The sequence below is a fragment of the Mastacembelus armatus genome, chromosome 9 (genome assembly GCF_900324485.2).
Source record: "Mastacembelus armatus chromosome 9, fMasArm1.2, whole genome shotgun sequence".
Classification (NCBI taxonomy): domain Eukaryota; kingdom Metazoa; phylum Chordata; class Actinopteri; order Synbranchiformes; family Mastacembelidae; genus Mastacembelus; species Mastacembelus armatus.
In genome coordinates, this window is record NC_046641.1 from 117,154 (window position 1) to 142,212 (window position 25,059).

The following is a 25,059-nucleotide window of genomic DNA, read 5'->3' on the forward strand; positions in this document are numbered from 1 at the left end:
TCCTAAAATATATGTATCGGTGTTAAATAATTATATTGTTCTTCTGGAGATGTTCTGTGTTTTTGTTTTATACATTTAAAGAAAAAATAAATTATTAGTAAAGGCTGTAAGCTCAGTGTAGGCTCCCATAATAAACAAAAAACATTACATTGGCTTATGGCTCCAAATGTTACCCAAATATTTGAATAATAATGAAGATTCCAAGAACACCAGTATAATTGCTGACAATTATAAGTGTTTCCTTGTGTGGTTGTACCCAGGGTAATGGTGGCTTAGAGAGAGGGTGAGGGGTCAGGAAACGGTAAGTCATTACATGGAGTATTTTTCCCTAGCATTGTAAAATCTTTAAGCTTTGGAAAGTCAACAGGCCGTCTCTCTGTAGCCTGGTGAGGTGTGGCACTCTCACCTTCAACACACACCCTGCTCAGCACAGAGAGATTTGATTAACCAGGTTCAACTTAAGGATGTTAATTATTCATTGATTATTGTTAATACAGGACATGTGGCATTATTGTTAAAAAATGTAATGTAGTTTGTTGGAATGCCAGGTGGCACCACTAAGTGGTTTATCTTATGCCCCTTTTCCATTATACAGTTTTAGCACTACTTGGCTCTACTCGACTCAACTCAGGTTTAGTCATTTTCGATTACAGTTGAGTACCACTTCAACGTGGGTGGGGCCACAGTGGTGCAAAGCTGTTGTGATGTTCTTTACACGTGGTGTTGTTTTGCATGTAGCATTAGCCAGTTGCCTCGCTAAAAACTATAAAAAAGCAAACACAAACCATTGCTGTTGCCGGTTTTTTAAAATGGTGTTGGACGAGGTTGGATGTAATGCTCATGACTCTTCTAGTGACCACACTCCTTGGCCAATCAGTGGCCTGTGGTCTGTTGACATCACATTTTAGTATTGGCTCAGTTCATGTGAAATCTCAGCAAAGGAGGTACTAAAAGAGTACCTGCCACCAGGTACTATCCCCCATGGAAAACCAAAAAAACTGAGTCAAGTAGAGCCAAGTAATGCTAGTGGAAAAGTCCCATTATTGTTTAAATCAGGGGAATCCAATTCTGGTCATTGAGGACCACTGTCCTGCTTGTTTTCAAACTATCCCTGTTCTACTCATTGCTTATTACCTGGATCAGCAGTGAGTAGAGCAGGGATAGGTGGGAAAACAAGCAGGAATGTCAAGGAACATGGGTTGGGCACCCCTGGTTTAAGTTATAAAAGAAATGCAACCCTGTAAAACAGTCATCTTCAACAGAATCAGAACAGTCACTCAATGTAACACAGACCAGGGCCATCAGTCAACAGAGATGCAATGTGCTTAAAACATTTTCAACACAAAAGTGGTTAAGAATATAAGTGATGCCACCTGCTTTTGATCCATATTAATAGTTACTGGATTTCCTGGACTGATAAAATTACAATCGTATTTGTGCATCCATTTATACCAGCTGACCAGGTGTTTCCAGCTGCTGTACTACTTTAGCTTCAGTCAGCAATGCACAGGTAACTACCATCATGTAGATCAGGTGTGCAGTATATACTGGAAAGACCCTGTTATGTTTATTGGAAAACATTGCAAGTTATTTACTTCTGAAGGCTACAGTCCTCTGATAAAGAAGAAAAGGTTCAGACTCAAAATTGTTTTACTTGTCCATAATGTCTGGTCTAAGGTCTCCACTGAAGTTGTGCAGCTTTGTTTAATGTCTTTAATACTTTGTAGAAATACTGTAAAAACAGTTTTATGAATCAATCCATTATAAACTGAACCAGCTAATTAAATTTAAGTCCCTGTTTTAGATAGACCTCACAATCCATACACAACATGTTTCTGTATGAGGCAGAGGGGGGCTGAAGGTAGAAATGACCTATGAGGAAAAGTGCCACAAAATGTATCTGGTGAAGTTATGCTACACTGAAACCCAGAGAAGAGGGATAGGTTTGAGAGAAGCCTTATAAGGGTTATAAAATAAGGTTATAAAATAAAATGTCATTCCCAGTGTATTCTGTGTCATATACTGAGTACTACTAGACAGTCAATGAATAGGGGGTTAGTTATCTGTACATGAAATGTAAGGCAAATTTTAGTCTGACATTTCAAAAAAGATGCATTTATATTCACTGTTTTAGTCAGTCTTGCATCATAAGCACCAATAAGCATTGAGAGTCCACCTGTCTTTCAGACATTAAAAAAGCCAGGATCAGGGAAATTTCCTTGTTGGCTAATGTGCAATCTGGAATAAGAGCTCTTGAGAAACGTTTGAACTAAAATTTTACCCTAAATTCCTAACCTGAATTTTCCTTCAGGAAAGATTAATAACATTTAGTTCATCTCATCCTCCCCTACCCTCCTCCTATTAACCCAGTAAACTAGCTGAATTTGCTCTCCTTTGGTGCTCTTGATCCTTACTTAAGCACAGCCAATGCTCTTGCTTCAGCTCTGATGGGAACACAGTCTAAATTTATGAGTCAGCCTATGGGTCTATCTCAGTGGAATGTTTTTGTTAAGGCCCTGTGGAGAGAGGAGGAGGGAACAGGGCGATTCTCTTGTGGGTCTATTAAATAGAAGTCTGGACTCCGTGTCAATAATCAAGATGTGCTGAAACTGTTGAAGTGACGTCAACCATGAAAGCAGCTGACAGGTAAATGAAAAGCAGTGTTAGATTAGATTACCACAGTGATGGAAGACAGTACAGTAGTATCATTAGAGCTGATAGCTGGCCTCAGCAGTGTTGAGGGCCCCTGGATAATCAGTCTGGTAGACTGCTACAGCACCACAAAAAATCAGCAGTGTATGTCTCCCTGTGATCTTCTTACAACATGACATGTTCTGTTGTGTAATGAAAGATTTTTTTTTTTTTTGTGGAATGTGACCAAAGTGTGTATTGCGAAGTTCCTGATCCAGATACATATTTTTATCTACTATAAATTAGTTCCAATTTTAAGTGAAACTGGTACGATATTCACTTTGATTCATGAAATCCAGTGGTCTTGTTCTCACAGGATAGACATTTTTTATTTGAGTCATATGAATACATCTAGTGATGAAAAGGCCAGTTGAGAATTGTATTTAACATCCCTTCTTACTTTTCCATGTTCATGGAATCAAGCAAAACATCCAATACAAATTTTACTATTCCACAGAAATGACTATCTGTATTGTTCAGGAGAACTCTGCGGTATAAAAAGATATCTTAGCTCATAATTAATGGGAGATAAAAGACAGACTATGAAGGGACCTCACAGGCAAGCTTTTGCAAATTCATGTCCCAAGCTTCCTGCACGTCTTCAGTGACCACTCATCCGAACACACTTTGTTTTGTGTTCTCCATTTTGGCCCTGAAATGTGCCTAATCAGGGATGTTCTTAATTGGGAAGTGGATGGTCAGTGGAAATCTTGCTGACATGTAAAAATCTGACTTATGCAGTTAAATAAGGGCAGCATTATCCTTGAATGTGTCTCCTGTTATCTTCAGTTGTGTGACATGAATCAGGTCTTTGATTCCCCTCAGCTTTCTGATTCAGTCTAGCTGTCATGTGCCTACACTGAGTGACTTTTTCAAAAAATGCTTCTCCACTATGGTGTGCTTCAAAATAGCCACTCTGAAGTACTCTAGCTGCCTGTAATATGAATGAACTTGAAATCAGATGAGCTCAGTTTGTAAGTGCTGCTACAGCAACTAATCTTGAATGTTTATGCTTATATAAATATCTGTTGTCTAATTCTTCTGTCTGAAAAAGTAATTGAAACAGGACTACAGGATTTACACATGCAAGGTCTACAATTAAACTCATCTGATTGAAATGGTAAAATTAGTAATTCCTTAACGCAATGTCAGGGAGAATGTGTGAATGGTGGTGGACAAGAGGGTACATAATCTGACCACAGCCACATTTCCCACAATCCTCTACTTACCAGCTTTCTAGATGAATTCCACCAATAGTCTCACTGGTTTCCATATAACATAATGAGTACAGTGAGCTGAACTGGTGGCATAATATTACCAGTAAGACATTCAACTAAGACTGTAATTGTTCTGTGGGGTGATGTTGAAACTGTAAACAATATGCTATAACTCTTTGGTGCAAGAACAAAGAACCATGTTTCTTACAAACCATTGGTCCAGATTTTATTCCAAGCTGAACCAGTTGTGCGGTCAATCAATTGTTTTTAACCAGTAAATTTTTACTAGCAAGCTATGCCATATCAAAGAATTGGAATTTAATTGGCTCCTTTGGAGACCCCTCTTGGTCTAGAAAGTGAAAATGCCAAATCTCTACTTCCATATCACTTTGCATACTTTTGACCCACAGAAATGCAAAGCCTGATATGAGTATCTGATCTGAGTATCTTAATTCTCGCAAGTATGACAAGTATTACAAGGTTTTTTGCTGTAATATAATAACTCAGCTCGAATGCTCATAATTTTATGAGGTCTTTTTATTAACTTTGAATATTTTAATTAATTAAAATCATAAAATGTGTGGTTAATCATTTATGAGACTGATTTTTATGAGTGAACATCTGAACATCCTGGTTGCACTGAGCATAGCTTGGTACTGAAACCACAAGGTTTTCAACCCTCTTGCACATTGTGGTCATATGGAGCTTCGTGCTGTGTGAGTCAGTTGAGTTTCAGACACAAACAGAAGATCACATCAGTACTGTCTTCATTGGATATTAAATGAGTCACTGCCGATTCTGTTTTCTAGTCCCTGCCTATAACCTAATCCTGCAATGTGCCCTTGTGTTTAAAAGCTACAAGACTCAGCAAGATTATGTTTGGTATGAAAGTTACTGTTGACAAGTCAGATATAGCAATCTCTGGAGCAGGACTCGGTGTGGAACAGCAATACTACTAAGTACTAATAAAAATCTGTATAGAAGCAAAAAGTGACATTTTTAAAGCTCTTAACCAGATCTAGCATGTGGTTTTTACAACATTATATTTTGAGTTTTAGGTGCAGTACCAATAACAACAACAAGAAGTACATCACTGTTTGCTGTTCTCATATTTAAATGATTGTTGCATCACCTGCATCTCAGCTTTTCACTTCACCTTCCAGTGTGGCCATTTGGACTAACTACTAACACTTTCCAGTTTAGTCAGACTAATAATTGCTTTATGTAGTTCCTTTTTTTGCATGACCTGGCCTTTGGGTTTAGGTTCTGATATGAAAGCTTAGAAGGGCATGTGGGAAGGTACATGTGTCTTTAGCCTTTTATGTATTTGTAGAACTACATTAGTAGTTAGTGGTATCCAGGCCATACTACATGCCAGTAGGGGTCTAGAAAGTGAAAATGCCAAATGTCTAAAAACTGTGCCACTGGACTTTTTCTTGGCATCTCTCCCCTTCCTTCTCTTCTGTTTAAATTTTTTTAGCTAAGGGTCACATTCCTCTTGAGACTTCCTGTCCAAATGGCCAGTTATCTAGAAAACAATTCCCTTGTCCTTTACTGTTATCATTCCATCATGAGATAAGTTGTATTTAATCATCCTTTTCAGGAAATAATGAAATAATTTAATAATGAAATAATAATTGCAATGACAGATGGTATGAAGTCAGAATTCTTAATGAACCAGTTACTGATGAAACAAACTAACACATTCTCCAGGTCATTTTCACTCTTATCTAGAATGTTCATCACTTAAAACTCTATGTGGCTCAGCTTATAATAGCTTTAACAGAAAGCTTAATCATAGATTCCCACCATCAACCTAAATACAAAAGCAGCATATTATAACCACAAGGAAGAGCAAATGGGATCAAGCTCTTCCTACTCCCTACTGCAGCAGATGGAATTCTGTTTGCAAATTATACTGCTGAAAGACTTTACATTACCAAAACAAATTCAAAACTTGTTTATGAAAAATGTTTTTGACCTCTTTTAGGACTGCAATACAGTATTCAATATCACCTGTTTGGAATATGGAAAAGTTATGTGTGGTTCTTGTCCCAGACATTGACTGGTGGTTCTATGTTGACCATTCCCAAGATTTCTATATAACTAACTTCTAATATTTGGCCAATGCTTGAGATGTTTTGAACTGATCTGCATGATCTCAACATTGACTTTATGAACTCAGTTCTCCTCCTTTTTTAGGTAGTAACCTGTATATTGTCTTTTATTCTTCCTAATGCATTTAGTTTTGGGCAGACAAATCAGGGAGTGGCATGAAGAAATACATCGCATATATAACAGAAATGTCCACATACAAACGTGAACTGGCTTTCACCCATATCATAGATTTCAACATCACATCAGTAATCAGAAGTCAGTGGGTGGCTAGAGTAAGCTCAAGTAGGACATTTAAAAATGAAATGCAGTGTTCCATGCTGGGTGTCATTTGTTGTATTGATTAGCCCTAATTTTAACTTTTAAAGGTATTTTGTTCATGACAGCAGCTTGACACTGCAATGACACTCTTCTCTCCACAGATAAAACAGCTTCTACAACACAATACCTTAGGAAACCTTTTGTAGGAAATCTGTGATGCAGGATATGTTTACTTAATGGAAATGTTTATCAAATACCATATCCAAATTGCTTGGCAAATTTTAATATATGCCTTCTTTATGATTAAACTATCCTTTTCTTAGAAACCAAATAATTAATTCATGTTTTTAAAGAAAACAACTATTCTCAGCTCAATAAACATAGAACCTATGCTACTATAGTCTTAACGCAAGTTGTTCATTTTAGTAAAACTATCAAACTTGTCAAACTATTAAATTTCAGAGAGTCCTAAATAATTCTGTCATTAATTTGCTATTTGCTGAAATCTTTCTACTTGTGCTACTGGTACCCTAATTTTGATATTTAGTGTATCAGTGATAATGGTTGATATTAAGCAAATGCATTTGAATTAAAAAGTGTGTTTTGTGTGTGCATGTATCTAGTATTACTCACAATATGGGGACCAAAACCTGTTTACACACTCATGTTATTGGCACCCAGCCATGTAAATCATTGATTTTTAGAGTGACAGCTTGGTTTAAGATTAGGAAGGAAGCTAAGTTAGGTTTAAATTTGGCTTAAGGTTAGACTAGTCATGTAGTGGTTGTGGTTAAGGTTGGGTTAAGTCTTCAGGAAATGAATGTAAGTGAATATTACATCCAAGGGATAAAAATCAAAGGTGTGTGTGTGTGCGTGCGTGCGTGCGTGCGTGCGTGTGTGTGTGTGTGCGCGCGCGCGTGCGTGTGTGTGCGCGTGTGTGTGTGTGTGTGTGTGTTGCAGCTCGGACTGGGGAGGTTATGAGGGAGTTTGGGCGTCTGTATGAACAGCAGTATGCAGTGGCTCTTTTCAACAAAGTTCGCTTTGACGTAGAAGGAGGAGGTGGCCCACAACAACAGCTATTACACCGTAAGGTAAAACATCTTTAAGGACACAATAATGCAAGCCCAGTTAAGCCAGGAAAAGGAAACATTACCCAAAATTTGAAGTATGAAATAAGAAATACTTATTGTTTCACTTAACTTAGGAAGTTTGTCTAAAAGTCTGACTTACAAACTTAGCTGCTACAGACCTCCACTCATCAGTTCGAATGCACTCTTTGTTTAACTCTCTAGTTAAAAAAAAAAAAAAAAAAAAAAGGCTGACTTGGATGTGGTCAGAACAGCTCTTGCATGGATGTTTAAACCCAAGGCTTAGGACTGGATATGGACCATAGCATTTCATAAAAGTGAAAATAAAATATGTCTGTAGCATTCAGAATCAAAATTGGTCAAAAGGCATTTGCATTGTATGCTTTGTCAGATTTAATCTAGTTTTACTTATTTTTTTGATTAAATTCAATTTAAATTTGAGGCAGATGGCCGCCCAAACTGAGCCTGGTTCTGCTGGAGGTTTTTTCTTCCGTTAAAGGGAGTTTTTCCTCTCAACTGTCGCCAAGTGCTTGCTCATTAGGGATTTGTTGGGGTTTTTTTTTTTGTTTGTTTTTTTGTAAAATGCCTTGAGATGATTGTATTGTGATTTGGCGCTATACAAATGATATTGAATTGACTTAAATCATACATTTGACAGTTTTACACTATTTTCTAAATGTCTATGTTTAGACCTTTAACACTAGAAAAATTTTGCATCTTTTGTTACCATAGTTATCATAGCTCTATTAGTAAACAAAAAAAAAAATCAAGTACTATCAAGTGCCCTAATGTGACAATGCAGCATTATGCTTAAGATAATGCAGATTTCAAGCACCTGATGTCTGGTGCTTGAAGATTCTGGATAAACACCTGGCTCTTAAGTCTCTCCTGTGTTGGTGTACTTTTTTAAAAGTGTGTCTTTGTGGTGTATGATTTGTGTTGAAATATGTACTGTTTCAGATTCCTCTGGACAAGTCCATCTTTTCTGGTGTGCTCTCTCAGTACCTGGAAGAGAACAAGAAATGGAGGAACCGCTTTTTCTTTGTTCCTGGCTCCTATAGCATCAGCTACTATGACAACAAAGTGGTGAGGAGGAATACAGTCTGTACAATTTGTTTTAGAGTTTGATTTCACTGATTGTGTTAATTCTGTGGGCAGCACGCTGTTGCCTCACAGCAAGAAGGTGCTAGGTTCATAACTTGGCAGGGACCTTTCTGTGTGAAGTTTGCATGTTCTCCCCATGTTTGTGTGGGATTTCTGCAGGTACTTCGGTGTGTGTGTGTGTGTGTGTGTGTGTGGGTGTGTGTGTGTGGGTGTGTATGGGTGTCTATATGTGGTCCTGCAATGGAATGGTGACCTGTCCAGGGTGTACCCCTGCCTTTCACCCAAAGAAAGCTGGGATAGGCTCCGGCAGATCTCCGTGATTTTAAATACGACTAGGTGGGCATAGATAATGACTGAATGTTAATTCTATATCACTCTTACTACCAGTCCCATGACAGAGGCCTCCATCCCAAAGGAACCATCAACTGTGCCGGGTACAAAGTGCTGACATCTATGGAGCATTACTTGGATCTCATCAGCCATTGCCTGCCAGGTGCGGAAACAGTGACTGAAACTGCTTCTTATTTTAGTTATGTAGTGTTTGCAGAAAGAAAGGATGATGCATTTAATCCTATCAACAAGAGAACAAATGGATTGTGTTTGAACCTGCAAGAGCCTGCTCAGAACACTCTGCTGTTGCATTAATAATGCTAGTTCACCTACACACTACATAATCCTATTCAAATGCATATAAAGACATTTATTATATGAATTATAATATCCTGCATGTTTTTCTTTCTAGATGTGAAAGCCAAAGTGGGAACTTCACCCTTCCTAAAGTGTGCCACTCAGTTCCCTCTGATCCTCTGGCACCCTTACGCCCATCACTACTATTTCTGTGTGGGAACAGAGAAAGAGCAGCAGAAGTGGCATGCTGTCCTTCAGGACTGTGTCAGACACACCAACGATGGTGATTACTGCCAACTCCTGATTAACACAAAATATTGTAGATAGACACATGCTTTTAACCATTTGTGACTAGAGGCAGTTAGACTATATATTCTTATTTTGGTGACTATACAAATGTTCTAAGTTAGTTGGCAGTTTAAAGCTTTGTGATGGAGACATCATATGCTCATGCCCTGGCATTCCTCTCTGCTCACTGCAGATCCTTCTATTTGAGTAGTTGTTGTATTAGTTAAATTACAATTTTTTTTAATAATGAGGCACCAAGAGACATCAAAATGCATGGAGATAAGTGGCCCTGTCCTGATGCTCTAGGGCAGGTGTGTGGGATAAATTTGGCAAGGGTATGGCTCAGCACTTTCCTACAAGTGGTTTCAAGAGTAGTTTGTGAGAGTGAGTATTTGTGGCTTCAACATGTTGGGTAATTTTCTCTCCATTCACTGGCCTTATTGTTGCAGAGACATTATGCTGAAAAAGAAATGAAGATGTAAGAATCCCCTCATTTTGGATCTCTATTTTCAGTTTATTGCTTTGGCACAAAAACTGTTGACTGGCCTGATGAAAGCCAGTGAAATTTGAAAGCCAGTGAAATTTCTGAGTAATTTCAGTTTTTAAAATAACACATGATGATAGTCTCACTAATTGTCATATTCTGTCCTAGTATTTTTTCACTTTTATCCAGTGCATGATTTCTACCTGTCACAGCCAGCATTCTTTTGAGTCATTGACTGCACACTCCAAAACCTCAAGTAAGTTCTCAGGGATAACATTTCATTGTCAAACCAGGTTCATTCTGCTAGTAGTTGATATATACTTTAAGTACACACAAAATATGCAGGCAAGTATGTGAACAAGTATATATCAAATAAATTTTATTTGTATAGTGCCAAATCACAATACAAATCATACAGTGTGAGGGAGTGTGAGGGAGTGTGAGGGAGTGTGAGGGAGTGTGAGGGAGTGTGAGGGAGTGTGAGGGAGTGTGAGGGAGTGTGAGGGAGTGTGAGGGAGTGTGAGGGAGTTAGGGGAGCTCAGTGCACCGATGGTCCTCGGGCAGTCTAGGCCTATAGCAGCATAACTAAGGGATGGTTCAGGGTTATCTGAAGCCAGCCCTAACTATACGCTTTGTCAAAGATGAGGGTTTTAAGTCTAGCCTTAAAAGTACAGAGTGTGTCTGCCTCCTGAACCCAGGCTGGGAGCTGGTTCCACAGGAGAGGAGCTTGATAGCTAAAGGATCTGCCTCCCATTCTGCTTTTGGAAACTCTGGGAACCACAAGTAGACCTGCACTCTGAGAGCGAAGTGGTCTATTGGGATAATATGGTACTATGAGGTCTTTAAGGTATGAAGGAGCTTGATCATGAAGGGATTTGTATGTGAGGAGAAGGATTTTAAATTCTATTTTGTATTTTAAAGGGAGCCAAGGAAGAGAAGCTAATATAGGAGAAATATGATTTCTCTTGCTAGTTCCTGCCAGGACTCTGGCTGCAGCATTCTGGATTAGCTGTAGGCTTTTTATGGAGATATTGGGACATCCAGATAGTAATGAGTTACAGTAATCTAGCCTTGAGGTAACAAATGCATGGACTAGTTTTTCTGCATCATTTTGAGACAGGATGTTCCTAATTTGGGCAATGTTGCGCAGGTGAAAGAAGGCAGTTCTAGAGATTTGTTTTATGCGTGAGTTAAAAGACATGTCCTGGTCAAAAATAACTCCAAGGTTTTTCACAGTAGTGCTGGAGGCCAGGGCTAAGCCATCTAAAGTAGCTATAATTTTAAAGAAGTTATATCTGAGGTTTTTAGTCCCAAATACAATAACTTCTGTTTTCCCTGAATTTAAAAGTAGAAAGTTTATGGCCTTTATGTCAGTTAGACACGCTTGAAGTCTGGTTAACTGGTTTGTGTTAACGGGTTTAATAGATAGATACAGCTGAGTGTCATCAGCATAGCAGTGGTAATTAATAGAGTGCTTCCTAATGACATAGCCTAACGGAAGTATGTACAGGGTGAACGGAATCGGTCCTAGCACAGAGCCTTGTGGAACTCCATAACTAACTTTTGTTTGTGTGGAAGGTTCATCATAGACATGAACAAACTCGAATCTGTCCGATAAGTAGGATCGGAACCATTTTAACGCTGTTCCTCTGATACCAGTCACATGCTCTGGTCTCTGTAATAATGTGTGTGTATGTGTATATATATATGCCTGCCTATATATGCATATGCATATATATATATATATATATATATATATATATACACACACACACACACACACATATAAAAGAGCTAAAGAAGCTAACTGCCCTCCATGAGCGCCTGGCAGCTCAAATGAACCAGCTGCTAATGGATGGGACTCACCCAGAGTGGCTAACTGAAGGCAGGACAGTCCTGATCCTGAAGGACCCCCAAAAGGGAGCAGTCCCATCCAACTACCGTCCGATAACCTGCCTCTATACAACATGGAAGCTCCTGTCGGGCATCATAGCGGCTAAGATGGGTAGGCACATGGCTCAATACATGAGCGGGGCCCAGAAAGGAATGGGTAAGGACACCAGGGGAGCAAAACATCAACTACTGGTGGATAAAGCGGTCGCTCGAGACTGTAAGACCAGGCAGACCAACCTGTGCACCGCCTGGATTGACTACGAGAAAGCCTACGACTCAATGCCTCACACATGGATCCTGGAATGCCTGGAGCTGTACAACATCAATAGGACCCTAAGAACCTTCATAAGGAACTCAATGGGACTGTGGAAAACAACCCTAGTAGCCAACCTCAAGCCGATAACACAAGTCTCCATCAAGTGCGGCATCTACCAAGGATATGCTCTGTCCCCACTGCTGTTCTGCATAGGCCTGAACCCCCTCAGCCAGATCATCACTAAGACTGGCTTCAGATACCGACTGCGAAATGGGGCAACCATCAGCCACCTCCTGTACATGGATGACATCAAGCTGTATGCCAGGACCGAGTGAGACCACACCACCAGGATATACAGCAACGACATTGGAATGTCATTCGGACTGGACAAGTGTCGTCGAATGATAACAAAGAGAGGGAAGGAGGACTGAAGGAGTTGAACTCCCAGAAGGCAGCATAGCGGATGTTGAGGGGAGCTACAAGTACCTTGGAATCCCACAGGCAAATGGGAACCAAGAAGAAGCCGCAAGGAAAGCAGCCACAGCCAAATACCTACAGAGAGTAAGGCAACTAAGAAGTCAGCTAAATGGGAAGAACAAGGTCCAAGCCATCAACACCTACGCCCTGCCGGTCATCAGATACCCCGCTGGCATAATAAGCTGGCCAAAAGAGGACATAGAAGCCACTGATGTCAAGACAAGGAAGCTCTTCACAATGCATGGAGGACTTCACCCCAAATCCAGCATCCTGAGACTGTACGCTAAGAGGAAGGAAGGAGGCCGGGGACTGGTGAGCGTCAGAGCCACCATCCAAGATGAAACAGCCAAGATCCATGAGTACATCAAGAAGATTGCACCAAGCAATGGAATACTTAGTGAATATCTCAGGCAACAGAAGCCCGATGCAGAGGAAGAAGAGCAAGAACCATCATGGCAGGACAAACCGCTGCACGGCATGTACCACCGACAGATACAAGAAGTGGCTGATATCGAAAAGTCCTACCGGTGGCTGGAAAAAGCTGGACTGAAAGACAGCACAGAGGCACTGATCGTAGCGGCACAAGAACAGGCCCTGAGCACAAGATCGATAGAGGCCGGGGTCTACCACACCAGGCAGGACCCCAGGTGCAGGCTGTGCAAAGATGCTCCTGAGACAATCCAGCACATAACAGCAGGTTGTAAGATGCTAGCAGGCAGAGCGTACATGGAACGCCATAACCAAGTGGCCGTCATAGTGTACAGGAACATCTGAAGATCCCAGATACAACATCAGAGCTCTCAGTCCAGAAGAGTGCAGTGCTAGGAACAGCTAAGATACTGCGAAGAACCCTCAAACTCCCAGGCCTCTGGTAGAGGACCCGAGATTGAGGAAGACACACACACCACCCATAGGGGTGAGAAGGGAAATTTTTGAAAATTTGAATCAGAATAATATAAGAGTTGAGGGTGAAACAACAGAGAATGATGACTTTGTCACCATCCAATATTCCTACTTTCAGCAGTGACCCTGTCAACTACAATGTTTTTGTAAGACTACAGTGTTGAATCCCGCATGGAAAGCTCCAAAGACTCTCTATTTCTTAGAGCAGTTCACTAGTGGACAGCCTACAGAGTTAGTAAAGAGCTGCCTTCTCATGAAACTAAACGAGGCTTATCACAAAGCCAGACAGCTGTAGAAAGAGCATTTTGCGATCGATTACAAAATTACTGTTGCTTACATGAACAAAGTCTTGAGTTGGACATCTATCAAAACAGAGGATGCAGAAGCTTTAAATGCCTTTTCACTTTTTTTGACAGCTTGCTGTGACACCATGACTGGAGTAAGTTACATGGAAGGACTGGATAATGTTGCAAGCTTGAAGGCTGTTGTTGCCAAGCTTCCATACAAGCTGCGAGAAAGGTGGAGAACTGTTGGGTTTGGTGAGCAAAAGCAATGTGACATATGGCAAGCTGTTTGAGCATAAATTCCATATCCTTGATATCAGATGTGTCTGCACTAGTTAACTAGTGAGAGCCTAACTCCTCACTAGTTTACTAGTAAGCTAAAATTACTATTTAAAAGACAAAATCCTAGGGCAACTATTTAGCCTCTTCAGAGGCATCTTGTCTGAATAGGCTGTCAATATGACTGTAATCAGTGTTTACCAGTTTAACCAGTGCATGGTTGGTGGGATATTGGGAGAATAACTTTTTTTTTCTCCATCTTGAAGGAAAAAAATTACAAACTGGTATTTGTTGTTTTTACCCTTTTATATAATATTCCTAAAGGAATATTGATTGAATATTGTGGCTACGTCATGCATTTGTGTGGTTTCTCACTAATTCCTAAGCATCGGGGGCCCTGCAATGGACTGCTGATCTGGCCAGTGTCTACCCCAACTTTTGCCCCGTTGGATAGCCAGTGCATTCCATGGCAGAGCCATGCTGCCAAAGTATAACTAAATGTTGTTTGTAGTATCAATTTTGATCAAAATGAACCTGAAAGAATTTACTTTTCTGATGTATGCCTACTCATTATTTATAATGCTTAGAGCTAATGAGTAGTGTATATATGAATTTTTTTTTTTTCTTATTTTTCAAAGTTATTAGATATTATTTTGTATGATTTTGTATTATTGCCACTAATCAGAAATAATATAGTATATTTTTATACACGGCTACTTGTAAACAAACAATATTTTTAACTGTTGCCACTGAAAATTTTACTTTCCGTTAGAGAGTGGTATTTCCTCTCCTCGTATTTCTTTTGATAAAATGTTCAACAAAGCACTGAAGCAGAGGAGCACATTTTCAGTTTTCGCTCTAATAATATAAAGGTTTTCTTCACTGTTAAAAAGCAATAAAAACAATCACAACAGAAAAATAAGTTGATACCTTTTGTTTCATTGTAGATAGAAAATATTTCATCTGACTTTACACACATTTTCATGCTTTATGGTGGGCAAGTCCAGAGTGGTGCCTCAAAAACGCAAGAAGTTGTGTGCACCCAAAGGGGATGACAGGTCAGCCAATGGATGGCTGATGCAACGCCAGCTGGAGAGTTTTAAAGCAAGCCTAAAGGGTGCACACATTACAGTGGAGGATCTTGATCAAGCAGAGCTTGACATCATCAAATTATGTCAAAGGAAGAAGTTCTGAGATCTCAGCTCTGTTCAATGGACAGAATGAGAAGCGCAGCAGTCACCTGTACAAGCTGAACCCTGTACTTCAGGATGAATCATTGCAAGTTGGTGGAAAGCTGAATTGGACAGCAATGCCAGAGGGTATTTAGCAGCCTGACATCTTATCTAGGGACTTTCACATTACTGACCTACTCCTTCAAGTACTCGGAGGGCATAATCGCATGCTCTCTGAATTGCGTCAGAAATTTTGGATCCCAAATGCAAACACAGCCATCAGGAAAATCCAAGTGTGTGACAAACTGATGCTTGCATGGGAAAGTTGGAAAGCAACTAATGGCTGATCTTCCACATAAGTGAGTGTTGTTGGATAATCCACCCTTCACTAGCATGGGGGCAGACTATTTTGGTCTATTTAAAGTGAAACATGGAAGAAGCCTTGTAAAGAAATATTGAGTTATATTCACTTGTTTAGCTGTTCGTGCAGTGCACTTTGAGCTTGCCTTATCATTAGATATAGATTCATGCATAAATTCAGTCCGATGCCTCACAGCTGAAGGGGTCAAATGAAGGAGAAGGAGATAGAGAAGGAAGGTGTTGAACTCCACCATGAGAGAACAACATTCTTAATGAAGAAAGCCTTCACACACTCCTACGTGAGGCAGAGTTGATCATCAAATGACCTGAATTATTTAGAAGCACTAACTCCTAACCAACTTCTGTTGCTAAGGTCAAAACCACCTCCAGGATTGTTTAACAAGGATGACCTCTTTTCACGTCGTAGATGGAGGCCGGTACAATATATGTCCAATTTATTTTGGAAAAGATGGATAAAGGATTACCTACCTCAACTTCAAGAACGCCAGCGATGGGCCACAGCATCAAGAAACTTCATAGAAGGGGGCATTGTTCTTCTAGTGGATGACCACTAGATGCATGCACTAAGAAATTAATGGATTATGGGGAAGATCATTGAGGCAGTTCCAGACAGGGGAAGTCTTGTTAGTAGAGTCAGTGGATTAAAACAAAGACCAACATTTTAAACAGGCCTATTAGAGATCTGCCGGCTTGTGGAGTCTGTGGAGTGATAAAGACTGAGCCTCCACAATAAGCCATGTCTCTCGTATTTGGCAATGTTAATATCTGTTCACGTTATACGTCGCAACATTTCTAGAAATGTGGTAATTGTCATTGCATGGTTAGAACGAAGTCATTGCATGACTAGAACAATTGGAACAACAATTTTGTATTATGTTATTTTGCACTGAATAAGTTGTTATTATAAGTTCGAAATTGGCACTGTAGAATAGACCGACACCTATAGAGGGGAGGGAAAAGGTCTGACTGTTTTTCTGAACATGTACAGGGCTTGTCGATGCTGCCAGATTGCAGTGTTTAGTTTCGTGGTTTTCTGAAAAATTTTAAGTTCATAGATAAGTGGATACTTTTTTTTTTTTTTTTTTTTTTGTTATTTGCTGTTCCAATTAAATATACAAGAAAACGGACCAGATAAGCAATTATTTTTTTGGAACATGCGTCAGCCATGGACCTCACTTGGAATCATTGGAAATTACAATGTACAATGACTACCAAATTTGATACATTTCTGATGTATGGTGTAGGAGTATGTTAAATTACATCGTATAAAACAAAATCAAAACACACATAATCCCAAATACCTCACTTCCTGTTGGGCGTGGCAATAGCAATGTACATGTAAAAATTGTTCGTACTGGGGAGTTCCATACACCTACCAAGTTTGGTGTTTATAGCTAAAACTACATGCCAACCACAAGATAAGGGTGTGCCATGAAGTCACTGGGCCACACCCATGACTTAAATTTTTTCTGTGACTGCTCACCGCAGTAACACATTTGTGCGGTAAATTTTTTTGGAGTTTTTGCCCATGGGAACCAGTTCAAAAATGGCCTCATTCAGCAACAGGAGACAAAAAATACTAATAACAATAATAATCCTTACAGAAACAAGAGGGCTTCCACACTGCCTAATTCAGTGATCTTTAGGGGTCAGACCATATGCTGCAGGACTCCTGGTTCTTCTTGGCTCTGAAAATACTTCTTCTTGAACCAGTGGGTTCTTATGGGCTTGTTGACCCGCACAGTGGGCTGCACAATGAACCTGGGATGAATCTGACAACTGATGGTGTTGTGATAAAATCGGCCATAAGGAGGCACTTCTAAAGAGACTAAAACTTTTGCACAGTACTGTTTATATCTGGTTGCTATGGTACTCATCTTGAATTAGCATTGGGCAAGACGAAGGACATGTCACTTACAACAGGAGGTTTGTCTCTAGCAGAAGTTTCATCACCTGACAGGTGCTGCAGTTTACTCCATATTTATTCTGAATCACAGCATGTAGGTACTCTAGCCTGTTAGGTACCCCGCCCCTTTTTTTGCATACGGCCGAACAACACATGGCTAAATTAAACTAGCTGTTGTTCTTACATTTTAAGAGTTATATTGACAACCTTGGTGTCGTTTGAAGCAAAAGCTTCCCAGTTTACTATAGGCGCGCTGTAAAATGTGAAACATGACTCCCCTCTCCCTCTAGCTTCGAGCGCTGCTTGCCCAGCGTTGTCAAGGCAACATTTACAGTAGCGTGGGGGCCCTTAAAAGCCCACTGATGCATCATCAAACATAACGAGTCATATAACGCTGAAAAAACCTCATTGGCTACAAAATGCGTCAGTCATCATTGACGAACAATGTGACTGGCTGATTCTACTGTCAATCGAAATTAGTCTATGCCCCCTGACTGGGATTTTCTCTGAAGATGTGAATTCTATTGGTTTTAGGGTTAGTTACGCTATGAAACATAACAAACAGGTTTGATTGAGGCCTCATGTGATTCACAGAAGCTTGCTATGTCAAACTTTATTGCATAAACGGCAGAATCAACCGTAAAACGAAGCGGATTACAGCTTTTTATGGGGAGGACGATGGATTTATGGATTTACTGTATAATATTACATCTTTTGGACTAAAACATGGGTGCACTTTGTTCTATGGATTCTAACGAACAAAACGATATGCGACACTCGATGTTTGAGTACACATATGAAGTAACGCGACAGAAAGGTAAGGACCAGCGTATTGTAATGTATTTGTACTTTTGTTAAATATTAAGAAACTGTAGTCGCTGTGATTATTAAATCCTAAATTGCTTTATGTCATTTGAATCGTGAGACTTCAAGGTTTTATTAAACATAAAATCTATTAGACTGTATCCAAATTTTTCCAACGATCTTTGATGACATATCTGGACATACAACTATCTATTGAATACCAACTACTATTGGATTTTAGTGTTATCACATGCTTTGACAACTTTAGCATTTTCATGTCATTTTCATGTCATGAATCAGAGAGCAGTGTGCACAAAAAGTAATGCATCTGTGGTAATGAGTCAGAGTTACAGTGGCATGAGGCAGTGAGTGGTTTTTACAACAGCAGCACGTTGTTTAGGCTGCACTGCAGCCTAGTTTGCCAGTATTTAATTTCCTTAAATTCCTGTAGTGTGCTTAGCTTTGTCTTTCTCTTGCTTTTCACTTCCATGTTTCTTTTCATTCTGTGATCTTTTTAATACTGTAGGCACAAAATGAAACCCCTGAAAACATACAAATGCATGCAGTTGAGTAATGCTAAATAAAACACCAAGTAGAGTTTCATTCACTGCTTAATTTCTCTAAAGTGTTCAGCGTTCTGTGGAAGCCTGTGTAACTTGTGATGACAGGGGTTGAATGACTCCTTATGTTCTGTGGCACGCACAGGGCCCTAAGACATCCACAGACTTTTTCACAGCTCTGTTAAACAAGGTGTGGGTGCACCTATCTCACCCCAGGTCAACAAGTCACTCTCACACAAAGTGGTCTGTCAGTGTATAATGGTGTAATGCAGGGCTGATTTAACCCATTTGGGGGCCCTCTGGCAATAATTAGCTGTATACATGTATTCAATCCTGCAACCCTTTCTCTCTGTGTATTATATATCCTATGATCTGTCATTACAGATTTGAAATACCAGTATAATCAATCTCATAGCATGTCCATTAGCCTGTATTTTCATTCATTTTATCTGATAGTGTAGTGACTTTAAAAAATATAAAAAGTCAATCTGCAGAACGTGCTTGGCTTTCCTGAATGGAGATTTTCTTAGTCCTGGTTGGGACAGGTGTAATTGTCTTAGTAGTTTGACTTAGAAGAGCTGCTGTTTTTGACAACAGAAGGTTGTTATAGACAAATATTTTTAGGAATTAAAGAGAGGGGTATGCTTTATTGAAATAATTATAATACAGTCCCAGGTTGCTACAGACCCATTCAAGGGTTCAGTGAACAAAACTCTAAAATAGAATAGACACTGATGTTATTTTCCTCTGTCTCCAACAGACTTACACACTACTTACAGCTATAAAACATTCCTAAACACACTGAGACTAACTAGACTAGCGATGGACAAGCCTTTATTCAAACATGTTTATAAAGACTGTTGTATTGCTGAATGTTTGTGTTTGCAAATGAGTGCTGATGTTCAGATAAGTTACAGTGGACAGATACACAGCCACCAAGCAGATTCTGAATGTGCAAGGAGTGGCACTTGTGTTAGTGTATTGTTTTAAAGGTGAGGTGCTCCCAGCAGCTGCACCTCAGTGTTTAAGGATGAAAACATTGCAGGCTAGACAGTGCTAACCCTCTTAACCAATATTTGTAATACACAAATTTATACAGCTACCAAACTATGTTACATGCTTGTGTACTTCCATGAGCATGGGGTCTTTATAGGGAGTTAGTGATTCTACCCAAAGTGTGTTTTAAAAGAAAAACAGCTGGTGTAACTCGGCTACATAAATGGTCTTTGTTAGTGCCCCTGGCAGACTGGATGTAATCTTTAAAAGCAATGTGTCAGTAGTTAAACTGGATTGGCCCACTGAAAGCTTGCACACAATTTAAGCCGGCCACCCTAATCGTGCCCTCTAGACAACTCAAGGCATGTACTTTATTTTCTAGTCTTTCTCTTTTTGTTACTAGAAAAGTAAACACTTATGTTCATTGATTTCATTTTATATGGGTAATTGACCACGAGTATCCATATACACTTTTTATTTTAACAAGGAAGTTTCATCTTGTACTTATGTGCTAACTGCTAATACCTTGTAATGTCTCCATCCCAGGTTTGTCAGAGGAAAATAAAGTCCAAACACCAGCCTTCACTGATGCGGTGCGACTCTACCGCCAAGTCCAAGGACACTATGGCACCTGGGAAATGATGTGTGGTGTACCATCACAAGTAAGCGAGACAGTAGTAACATCTGTCATTGTCCTCTGTTTCCTGGTGTCTGCCTTTTCCTCTCAAGTTGGACTAAAGCTATGTAGTACAGTATACCACTGATAACATTTTACCAAACTTGGTTTCATGTAACCTAGTTTCTTGTGCAAGTAAACACAGTGAGACAAGCTTCTGATTGCATGAGCACACCTGATCCAGGTAATCACTAGTGTTTTCGGCAGGGATAATTTAAAGGCCAATTTAAAGATGCAACAAAACTGCTTGGGAGGTCCTTCATCATGCAGCAAGATAATGAGACTGGCCAAGTCAATCTCCAGACTTAAACCCTATAGATCAGTGGTCACCAACCTTTTGTCAGCCAAGATCACTTTTCATGTCAGACAAAAAGCAAAGATGTACCATACCTTTTAGAAGTTTAAAAAATATAATCCCATACAGAAGATCAATTGTGGAAGAATGCTTTATCTTTTCACTAGCAAAACATTTTGACCACAAATGTGGCAGCTGATGTACAAATACAGAACACTGTCTAAAACTTATATAAAAATATTAATCACTGCAGTTTGTATTGGCTTCAAACAAAAACTGAAGCATGTCCAGAAAGAATGACAAGCCAAAACATGAAAAGACCGATCTGTAAATAGAAAGTGCAGTTTTCAGAAATTGTGGGAGTGATTGCATAAAGCTGAATGTGATTGCTTAAAAATATGAAGGCATAACCTACTGACAGCATAAAAGGGACAAGATTTGAAAATATTTTAAATGGAATCAATCAACACAATGAGAGCTGAAAAATCAAAATACAATCTGTACCTAAATGCATCATCAAAAAAACAACAAAAAAAAAAACAAAAAACGTGGAGGCATGAATAGGAATGGGTATCATTAGGATTTGAATGATACTACTACTCTTATCGATTCTGCTTATCAATCTGGTACAGACACAGCAGGCAGGTAGTCAGACTGAAGTGCTGACAATCTTGTTTTTTGTGCGAATAGCGAAAACATATTACACATAGACAGATATTTGACCACGTGAGCTAAATGTGCACATTTACTGTGACTACTTCAATACCGATAACAGCCCTGTTAAGTCTGGAGCTTATTGATATTATGGTCATCCAAAATTTAGCCCCGTGACTCGTTTAATACTGGGTCTCGGTACACTCAGTACCCGAGGTGTGAACTACTGATAGCGGGCAAAACCAGGCACTTCTTCTTCTGGTAAAATTTTTTGGCAGATTGTAGGCAGCATAGTGCTGAAAATTTGATTGGCACACCATTGAACCAATCAGTTAAATGGGATATTGGTCTTATTTCCAACAGTGCTCTGATTGGTGAAACGTAAATAGTTTTTGACCCTTAAAGATCGACTTTGAATGGTGTAAAGACTGTTCGCGATCGACAGGTTGGAAACCACTACTATAGAACATGCATTTTACCTGCTGAAGGGGAGACTGAATGGAGTAACTCCCCAAAACAAACAACAGAAAGAGGCTCTGGTGAAAGTCTGAAAAAGAAGAGTGCAAAGGTTTGGTGATGTCATTGGGTAACAGGCTTGATGCAGTTATTGCAAGCTAAATATTTGCCACTAAATCTTAGGTCTTCACTTTAATCTATTTTACATCTATCTGTTCCAATACGTTTGCTCACCTAAAAATTTGGTGTTCCGTTCGATCTTCAAAGTTGTTTATCAGATCCAAATGTGTAAATACCTGAAAATACAAGCTGAAATGTTGATCTCTTGTCTCATATTCATCTTTTGATGTCAAACCCAAATGTTTTCAGTCTACAGCAATAATAAAGGAATTAGCTTCACTGTTCCAATATTTGGAGGGGAGTGTATGTCTGTGTTGCAGGAGTGGTGTCATTGGCCTGTCTTGTCCTTTCTTCCTTTTGTTTGTAATATCAGGAAACTCAGACATATAGTGCAATGACAGTTAGAGAACCAATTGTATACATTAAACTCTGTTTAGTGGTCTTGGGAGTCCTCACATTAGTATTTTTGTATTTCCATCCTGGAGTCAAAACAAACATCTCAGTGTAAATGTGTGTAAATGGGCTTTTGTGGGCTATGTAACAGAAACACAGTGTACCAATTTCAAAACTCCACGCTAGTCAAAATCAATTAATTTTGTTATTTGAGATGGTTGTGACTGTGGTAATTTGACTTGTGTGTCTGTATGTTTTGTTCCCTGCAGATCTTGTCTAACCTGGTGATGGAGGGCCTCCTTCCTGAGCTGAGAGAGCTTATCTCACCCCGTCTCAGAGGAAAATTGCATGAGAGACAGAGAACCTGGATGCTGGTAAGAAACTGCTTCACATTCCACTTAAATTTTAAAAATAAATATTCTGTATGTATTTTTAGCTCATCAGCAGTTGATGCTTAATGAGTTGATGCACTCACATGTTCACCTTTTAATCAAAAATGCAGATCAGTGATGCGGTGTACAGCCTGGTGCAGGGGCAGTGTCAAGCCCACTATGAGGTTTTGTTACAAAAGTGTGAGGCAACCTGCTCCACTCTAGAGGCTTCTATACGAACAGACATGGACCAGATCATCACCTCCAAGGAGCATATCACCAGCAAGATTAGAGGTTAGTAAGAGAGTTTTACTGAAATAGAGTGTAGACACATTTCAAGTGTTTTTTAATTTGATCCCTGTTCTTTATGCCCTTTTATCTTTTTTCCTGCTGGTCAGAGTTATTAAATAATTATTTACTGCTACAGTAAATTAAATATGTAGTCTGAAATGTAACACCAATATTTGTAGGCTGCACTGCTTAAGAGGCCAGGGCTTCACAGCTGGCCAGACAGCTGTTGCTGTTCAGCATGTTGCACACCGCCTGCACATCCTTAAATTATTACAAACTATCTCTAAGACATTAATGAAACGGAAACTGTAAATGTTAAAGCCAGAGGCATAATGCACTGATGAAATATGTAAAGTATAAAGTATGTAAAAAAAATAGCAAAAGGTAAAATAAAATACTTTAAAATGCTTACATTTACATTTAAGTTGTTTTTATTTTGTTTTATGTAATATTGATCCAAAACAGCACCTCTTCATCACACAGCTGAGCCTGAATTGTCAGCTTCTTTTAAATGACTTAGAACAGCAGGATTTCTTCATATGACACTTCTATGCCCCCAAGATGCACATTTTAACAGGTCTGCTTGTTTTCCTAATATGGTGGAGCCCACATGGGCAAAACCTTCTGAGGCATACATGTTGTTTTTTCTTTTCTTTTTTGTAGTGTGTGTTGTGCATGCATGTGCATGTGTGTGTACAGGTCAGACATGATCACCTGTCTGCATTATTGACGCCTGTTAGGTGGCAGCCAGTTCCACCAGCTCCTCTGTTTTTGTTTTTTGCAAGTTTTGATGATTTTTTTAATAAATTATCATCTGTTAATCCAAGTCAGGTCAAGATCTATGGTTTTCGCTCTGATATGAGTTGGGATCTTCGAATTCCTGTGGAGAGACATACGGAGATTATGGAAAGCATCAGAAGATATATGTTTCTATGGCAATGGCATCTATACAATAATAACTATTAGCGCTCAAGAGAACAAGTCTGCTTCTTGGTATAAAACCTTAAATCCCCCAAGACCTGGGGAGGCGTAGGAGGGGCTGCAGAGCAGGAGTGAAGCATCGAGAAAAACATAGGAGATTTAAACAATTTCTCCCAACAATTATTATGGGGAATGTGATGTCTCTCTGCAGAAAAGTGGATGAACGTTCTGCTTTAGCTGGCAGCCAGCGAGAGTACAGAGAGTGTAGCTTGCTTTGCTTCACTGAGACCTGGCTGAATGAAAATATACCAGACAGCTCGCTTCTCACTAGTGCGAGCGGACAATGGGAAACACAGCGGCAAGAAAAGAGGTGGTGGTCTCGCTGTTATTGTTAACTCAAATTGTTCAACCCTGGACATGTAACAGTGAAAGACTGCATCTGCACTCCAAACAATGGTGGTTGGACTGAAGCCATACTACCTGCCCCATGAGTTTTCACACGCCATTGTTATGACTCTCTGGTCTCCAGACAAAACACCCCAGCGCCTTTATAGTAATTAATGGGGATTTTAACTATGTCAGTATTTCGGGAACTCTGACCAACTTCAAACAGCATGTGGACTGTGCAACACGAGAAAATAAGATGATCTTGATCTCCTTTATGCCAATGTGAAGGAGGCATACGGCTCTTCAGCCCTTCCCTCCTCTTGGTGGATCAGTTCAATTCAATTCAATTTTGTATTCAATCAATTTGTATAGCGCCAAATCACAATACAAATCATCTCAAGGCACTTTACAAAAACTAAAACTAAAAACCCAACAATTCCCTTATGAGCAAGCACTTGGCGACAGTGGAGAGGAAAAACTCCTTTTAACGGAAGAAAAAACCTTCAGAAGAACCGGGCTCAGATTGGGCGGCCATCTGCCTCGACCGGTTGGGGTGAGTGGATAGAGCAGAGAAAAAAGAACAGCAACAATAAAAAACAAATAGACACTGCAGGTTGGTGGGACCAGTAACTGCACATCAGCGATATACAGCTCCAGGACCAGGGACACAAGGTAGAAGGTACAGAGAGAGAACAGAGAGAGAGGGAGA

General features: G+C 39.7%; 1 protein-coding gene across 2 annotated transcripts in view; it reads left to right on the forward strand.

Moving 5' to 3' along the window:
* Window positions 1-25,059, forward strand: part of niban2b (niban apoptosis regulator 2b) — a 52,754-nt gene that overhangs the window by 6,091 nt on the left and 21,604 nt on the right. Inside the window, exons 2-8 of one of the 2 annotated variants that reach the window (XM_026320934.2) lie at window positions 7,245-7,375; window positions 8,333-8,458; window positions 8,864-8,969; window positions 9,219-9,386; window positions 20,333-20,448; window positions 22,650-22,754; window positions 22,883-23,045. In XM_026320934.2, coding sequence (XP_026176719.1) covers window positions 7,245-7,375; window positions 8,333-8,458; window positions 8,864-8,969; window positions 9,219-9,386; window positions 20,333-20,448; window positions 22,650-22,754; window positions 22,883-23,045 — 915 coding nt within the window. The remainder of the gene's footprint in view (window positions 1-7,244; window positions 7,376-8,332; window positions 8,459-8,863; window positions 8,970-9,218; window positions 9,387-20,332; window positions 20,449-22,649; window positions 22,755-22,882; window positions 23,046-25,059) is intronic. The other variant, XM_026320935.2, reaches the window with a different exon arrangement.